The sequence below is a fragment of the Olea europaea genome, unplaced genomic scaffold (assembly GCF_002742605.1).
Source record: "Olea europaea var. sylvestris unplaced genomic scaffold, O_europaea_v1 scaffold1384, whole genome shotgun sequence".
NCBI classification, from domain to species: domain Eukaryota; kingdom Viridiplantae; phylum Streptophyta; class Magnoliopsida; order Lamiales; family Oleaceae; genus Olea; species Olea europaea.
The window spans coordinates 129,664-137,633 of NW_019231356.1; the positions used below are offsets into that span (position 1 = coordinate 129,664).

The 7,970-nt window shown below is 32.6% G+C and overlaps 1 protein-coding gene across 1 annotated transcript; it reads right to left on the reverse strand.

The window, feature by feature from the left end:
- Positions 1-734: 734 nt before the first annotated feature.
- LOC111375534 (UPF0481 protein At3g47200-like) lies at positions 735-1,549 on the reverse strand. Its single transcript, XM_022998370.1, has 2 exons — positions 1,193-1,549; positions 735-1,121 (listed from the first exon to the last, which is right to left on the reverse strand). The coding sequence occupies exons 1-2, from the start codon at positions 1,547-1,549 to the stop codon at positions 735-737; spliced, it is 744 nt and encodes a 247-aa protein (XP_022854138.1).
- Between the last annotated feature and the right edge of the window lie 6,421 nt (positions 1,550-7,970).

Sequence of the window (7,970 nt, forward strand, 5' to 3'; positions counted from 1 at the left end):
GAAGTCTTACATGAAATATGACGTAAATTTTTTAGGGTCATTACGGATTAAATGCAATTTGAATTACTTTCAAATTATATTTACTTTAAATTTGAATTTTATTTACTTCCTGAACTAAACTTGAATTTTATTTCAATTCATTTAATTTCTATATTCAATTTAATTTACTAAATGTTTGCTTGGCATTTGCCAATGAAATGATAAACAAAATTATACAAGTAGCAAAATCTATTTAATAATATTAATAATGATGTAATTATACAACGTTTTCAAAGTGTCAAAATACATATAAACTTATTTTCATTGATATTATGTTGTTTATTAAAAAAAAATTATTTTTAAAATTTTGACCCCACAATACTAAAGGTTTGGGTCTGCCCCTGTCTGCATATATAGTAAAATCAGCTACCAAATCTTTACCAATCTTGTTAAAGAATGATGCCAATTCTTGGTCGCTGCCCAAATAGTTGACAAGAATTTTTCTCTTCCTGAGCTCTTTAACATCATCAGCATGATCAATGAGCGAATTCATTAGACAAATGTATGACGTGATGCCCAGACCTGAAGGACCATGGGGACACATTTCATAAGCCATCAAGTTTAATAGTAAAGTTTTTGTTGGATCATCAATGAAGATTGGACGAAGTGTAAGAGTACTAAAAATAAGGTGAGATTTGAACTCTCCATGAGTAAGATTTCCGGTTTGACATGAATTCCTACTGATTCAAGCTCGGTTACTGTACGAAATGATTCCCATAAATCCACCTCTTCTTTGTCTTCCTTCGTAATTGGCCTGAAAGCAGCTGTTCCCATATTAGATGTAGAAGGTGAGGGCTTTTATCCAAATCTAATTTCGTGCTAGCATCACATGAATTACTTAATTGGTAGAATTTAAAGAATTTCTGAATTAACTCTTTCTGCCTTTCACTATCAAATATGAAATTCATCAAAGCTCTTAGTACTAGGAAAGGAATTTGATTCTCTAGCAAGAGCAAGTCCACAGAGATTAAACCTTGGTAGTAACCCATGTACAGTCGTGGATCTACATTTTGTTCCTTATCTATCCCGTTGGACATAAAATGAAGAACAAGGCAAGCATCAAGAAACATCATTACATCAGTCTGTTGAACAATTCATCATCATACTTTTCAGTCAAGTCTTCAGCGTAGCATTCGCAGGCACTTTTACCTACCTTTGCCACTTCTTCGTATAACTGTTCGATGGACACTTGATTACTAAGGCAACGACAAAACTTCTGCGCGATTGGAATTTTTAGCTGCTCGAATGCTTCAAGCCCTGGCTTTTCATGATGATAAGGGCCTATCGAAATTATGATAGGATCATAAAAATTTTCATTTGAGTTACTCTGACGTAGCAGTGGTGGAACCCTTTCTATTTGGAGTTTCTTTGTTGTTTCGTCAACCTTACAGTTCTTTATAGAAATCAGCCACTCATCCTTGGTAATTTTGTTGCTTGATTCTTGTGATTTTGTGCCAGTTTGAGTGATTTCAGCACTTTGGCTTTCTTCTTTGGCTCCAACTGTTGTCATCCCTTGAGCATGAATTTGTGTAAGCACATATTTTTAGCAGGTTTTTGATAAAATTTTATGAACTTTTTAATTAGTCAAACTTCAATTTTAAACATACACTTCATGAGATTTACAACTTTTATCAACTTTTGAATAACAAATTTCATACTCCCTCCATCCCAAAAAAATAGTCATATTTCATTTTTTTTTTCGCACATATTAAGAAAATTTTGTTAATATAATTGAATTAATAAATTTTACTATCATTTTTCCTAATATAACCCTACATTAATGCAATCAATATTTAAGGTAATTAAATTATTCTTGCTATAAGTCATTGTTTAATACAAGAATCAAGATAATTAACATTCCAAAATCATCTAATACAAATACAAATGAATAAATGTCATGGAAGATGAATCTTTTTTTATTTTTAATTTATTGTTTCAACTACAATTGAATAATGGAGTAGTTTATATTTGTGATAACAAAACACATTAAATATGGGTTTATTGGGACTAATAAATTGACTACACTCTCAAATAAAAAAATATGACTGTAATTTGGGACAAAAAAGAAAAAAAAAAAAAAGAAAGAAAGAAAATAGAATTATCTTTATGAGAAGGATGGAGTAACTTTTATCAAAATCTACTTAATTTTTTTATCAAAAACTTCGTCAAACAGATCTTAGATTGAAAATTTTAGATCAACCGTCATGTGTTGAGAAAAAAAAATTGAATAAAATATTTTTCCTCTTTGATGATTTAAATTCGTAAATGAGTTAATTGACGAGTTGAGATCTGCTATCCAAAATTTGTTGTCCAAGTTGTTATCCACCAATGATTCATTGACACATCATTTCACACCTATTTTTGAGCACAAGTGGTAGTCAGAGAAAAGTTGGATATATTAATTTAAAATAACGTGTCAATGAATCATTAGGTGGATAGGACGTTATATTATACGTACTATTCACTTTAGTAGAGCATCTTCCTTTTTGTCCTTCATGAATTTCTATTGGGTCCCCTAGAATTCGAATTTAAGACTTATGCCTTATGAGAAGTTTAAGTTAAATTCTAGTACCAATTTGTAAGTAATCGGCTCAAATTTTTTGTCACATCTCAACATCAACTTAGATCTCTCATAAAGTAAAGGTTTTGAGTTCAAATCTTAGGAAACACGACATACTGCTGTAAGGAATAAGAAGAAAGATGTTCTTACAAAGCAGATAGTATTTAACGAGTCAAGGATCTGGGCATAAAAGCCTGAATTATTACGCATGTCATCAACTTTTATCAAAAGTTTTGTCAGCCCATTTGATATCATGATTCAATTTAAGTCTTTCATAAGGCATAGGTCTTGAGTTCAAGACGCTAGAAATTCGTAAAGGATAAAATAAGTTTAAGCTCTCCTACAATAAACAATATGTAAGTTAACGATTTGAGTATATATGCTATATCGTTATAAAAAATGTATATTTTTTTGTAACGATAAAGCCTTGTGCCCACGTCGTTCTTTTACATACTGTCTGCTTTGGAAGGATAGATGATATCTCAAAGCAAACAATACGTGAGAGAACGACTTGAATCGTTACATGTTTTTTTCCAACAACTCCTTAGTTGGAATTTGGGACAACTATCGTGTGTGTTAAGGAAAAAAAAAGGATAAATATTTATACTCTATAATGATTTAAATTCATAGGGAGTTGGTCGACACATAATAACACACTTGTACAAGAAATTGGCGCATTTGTTAAAATTTTGATGATGAATGAACTTGCGCATGTCAACAACTATCAGTGGGTCACCAGTGGCGAATCCAGGGCCAAAGTTTAGCTAGGGCGGACGACGGATGTCGATCGTTGACAATCATCGACGGTAATAGCGATGTCATTTATTGATATTTAATTAAATAATATTAAAAATTCTTCAATATATATGAAAATGCAATAAAATGTAAAAATTCTACACATATGAAATATAATTCAATGCAACATCGTTTTATTTACTTATGAAAATATAATTCTACACTTGAATTGAGCCCAACATCTTTTTATTTATTTATCCTTCATTTCCTAAACATAAATACCCAATCACAAATCAAAATTCATAAATGATAAATTGTAACTCATAATTCATACAACATAAATTATTTATCATAAATCATAGCTCAACAATCACAATTCTTGTTTCTCAGTCATTTTGTCAATTAACTTATGAAACATAAATCATAGGTTCATAAGAAATTAAGAATCATAACACTCATAACACATAAATAATAAATAAGAAAAATGAATTATATGATTACTAATTATGCAAACACAGAACAAAAACCCAAAAAAGAGAGGAAAGAAGCAGCTCACTGACTTGAACGAGGAAGATGCGCACTAGCTGCTCACAAACTCCACTTCCAAGAGCCTGCTGACAATGACTCGTTGTTGTCGCCACTCGTCCGTTGACAGCAAGTTAGCAACTGCTTTCCTCAGCCGTCATAGATCACACAGCAGTAGCCTGGAGAAGGTGGAGAAGGGTTTGCATTCGGTAATTTTCTAATTTGCCTTCACTTGGTCTTGGACTTCTGTTACATATATGATACATGGATAATGGATTCATTGGATTGGGCCTAGTTTAAAAAATAATAATAATAAAGTCCCACAACTACAACCATGAGGAATCAACCCAAAAAAGAAAAAGAAAAAAAAATTACACGGCCCAATTCCCAAACCTCGCCTTCTTCACCATTCGTCTGTGGTCTCCCTCTGCAACTGCAACTGGTTTGGCGCCCGGTGGACGGAGAAAACTCAGAGTTCGGGCGGAGTCCAGCACGCGCGGCCGCGCCTCCTCGTCGGGTGCTGGCTCCGCCACTTCACAAACATGACGATTTGATGATATAACAGTGAAAGTCAAAAATAACTATCAAAACTGAAAGCAAAATGATGTTTGTACCAAAATTTCCTTCATTAAGTCGGTCTACTTTCTCAAATCGTTAACAGACAAATTTATTTTATCAAAATTGAAAGGAAAATAATATTTGGACCTCATTTTCCTTAATCAAGGCTGGAATATGACTTCAAAAATTGTTAAATCACAATGTAAAACGATGAACATCAAAGTTAATGCTTGAACCTCATTTTCCCTAATTAAGTATGCAAACTAACATTTTTTTTAATACCTTGTTAGACTTTCCGAGTTAGAAAAATATGTTTCACTACTAATCTTACACAAAATATGCAAGAAAATAAACACGTAAGAAGTCACAAATAAACATTTAAAAACTCAACATTTCATTATTCATGATCTCAACTCCATTTCTAAATGTTTATACTATCGTTCGTACTTTATAAATGTGGGTTTTTTGCGAATTTCTTGCTTTTCTTTCTGCAAGAAATCCAGGATAAAAAATGCCATTATTAACCATAGAAGTTTATTTTTCTTAATTTTCCTTAATACATATGAGATTTAGCAAATAAAAATCACTGTAATCCAAGAATCAACAAAAGAAATTTTGCAAAATTACAATAAAAATATTGAAATATAAAAATAAGAGTTGTGATGTGTGTACGCAATGATGTATACACAGGCTTACACCCCCCTCACATGGAGGGGGCCCACATGTAATATAATATTCATAGACCCTCTCCATGTAAGGAAGGTGTAAAACTGTGTGTACGTACACACATCATTATCCTAAAAATAAAGGACAGTCAACAAATTGTACCAACTAGCAAAGTCAAGCCTCTCTCTCCCATTTGTCGAACGACTGCTAAACATGTTAAGAGCAATGTGAGTCGTCTTGGGTTGGCAAAAGCAATATTTATAGGACTGGCATCCAAGCCTATAACCAAACCATAGGCGTGAAAGCTTAACCGAACCTGCCACTGATTGACCACCTATAGGGCCTATTTGTGTCCCTTTAATTTGAAAAAATGTATTGTGGAGTAGTGATTGATGTTCAAATGTGTGGTTAAAAAAGAAAGAATTTTTTTTATTTATGTGTAATATTATTTTAATGAAGAATATGATTAAAAATGAGTACTATAGAAAAAATAATATGATAGAATTGTTGACAAACAAAGGCATAAAAAGGATAAGATGGTCCCGCCTCATAATTTCTCATTTATTGCTCTCACAAGCTGAATTTTTGAGAGCCAAACAAGGAGGAAGATAGAGAGAGAGGGTCGTGGGAGTATTGTACTACTAGTCCTTGAAATTAAAGGCCCCCAATTTAAGGCATTGTTTTAGAGCTCACACTCAAGTATTTTTAAGTGATTGAGTTTTTATTTCCTTTTAAGTCTTCATTTCATTCAACGCATAGTAATCATTCGCTGTATAACAGAAAAATAAATACTGAATATAATAAATAATTTTTTTATATAGTGAATGTATATGTAGTTTTTTCCAATTACTAAAAACATACGTATTTCCAAATTTCCAATAGTTTCCCTGAACCCCAACCTTTCCCAGACAAGCCCTAACACTACTCAAATCAAGCATTGTACATTACGTTGTGATTGCTATACAATAACCATTTCTGTGGGCAACCAGGAAGGGACAAGCACAAGTGTTGGTTCTGTAATAGGGAAAGAGTGGGCACCATTAGAAATTGAATAATGCTATTTATGATCGCTCACTGTCGATAGTTGCTTTACGTGATAGTTTGTTATTTGAGGATTAACTAGTTATTTGAGGAAATAAAATTTTAGGAAATTAATACTTTAAACAACAAACTGACACATAGGTGAGGATATGATCAAAGGAATAGATATTAAGATGTGATATGATGATGGTGTGTCTATGGTTGCTCCAAAGGGACACGTAAATCTGCGTGAATCACATGGTAATTATAATATTATGGTAGCCATTTCTCATTCATTTTTAGATATTATCTAAACGTTGCACGGTAAATGGGCCTTTGAATTTCACTTCCCTTTGACATGTAAGAGACATCCCTGTACATTAAAAATCCTTTCATTTACATCTTGCCGTTTTTACCACTCTACACTCCAACCACCTTCAATCAATTCAAAAAATTGGGGGCATGGGCCCCTCGGAGTATAGCCTAGTGGTGCAAAGGACAGGAGTGAAATTATCTCATGTCTTGCTGGCAGCCGCAATGTGGGGGTTCAATTCTTGAAACATGGAATTGGACTCCTTGTAAGCGCAGTGTACAGATAGCTCTTGTTTCCTGGCCTGTTTGGGCACATCCCGCGATTTACCTCCCTCAAAAAGCTCTAGGGACGGGACGGTGGGGGCTCTCAAGATTGGGGTTCAACCTTTTTAAAAAAATTGGAGGCATGGTGGTAAAAAGGGAAAAAAAATTAAAGTAGATTCTTCAAAATTCACATGGAACCGTCCTTTGTTGTCTGAATCTTCAATCAATCAAAATTGAACTGCTCTGTGCAGTGGGCAAATAATCTCCAAAAATGGGCAAAAAAATGTGGAACAAACAGGTGCTAAACATCATATACTTTCAAAAAGTTCCCTTTTTACAGTAAGCACTTGTTAGATAGACTTAAATTAATGTACTTGTACATTATTGTTCTTTATGTACATCTTGGATGACAAGAAGTGTAAAAATTGAGGTCATTGATAGCTTTAAGTATTGGACAAATTAATGATAATTGTATGTCACATGGTGAAATATAAATGAGAATGTCAATCAGAATGTAAGTGTAGCAAAATCGGATAAACTTTGATAAAATTTTATCGACTAAAATCATTAAATTGTTAATTATATTTAGACCCTGTCATAAATTTGTCAGAGCAACTCGAAATTTTTTAATATTTGTTTAAAATTTTTAATGAATAACTTATAAAGATTTTTTTTATTTGAATTTAGGACTGTGGTCGATATGTTATAGATTTTTAAGTAACAAATATATTTTGCTAATTACTTATCCTGTTACATTTAATCATTTTCCTTATCTCCTGTTCATAGTGATCAGGAGATATCTATCTACTGGTGTCTAAAATACCTTCCACATCACCAATGGACAAAATATCTTCCATTCACTATGGGCATAAAATCAATCTTGCCACATTAATATTATAGTACCTAGTAAAGCATTTTATTATCTACTTATTTATTCTAGTATGAAACTAAGGTCGGAGAGCATTCTTTCATTACACTCAACGACACACCCATTAACATTGTTTTGCAAATTTGTCATTGTTTAGGAAAACGTGGTTAACTTCTATATTAAATTTTGTGCATCCAACAAATTTATTGAAACTACAAATGCAGACAATCTAGCTCACGTCTATTGTCCCTCCAATACATTTTTTACTTTTCGGTACATCACATTTTTTTTATCAAACGAAAAAACGTCAACATATTTCTTAGGACCTCAGCATATACAAATTGATGTCTTCCTATTTACTAAGGAGGAGTGATTTGTTTAGGTGATAAAAATATAATGATAAGACGGTCAAAAAGATAGAAA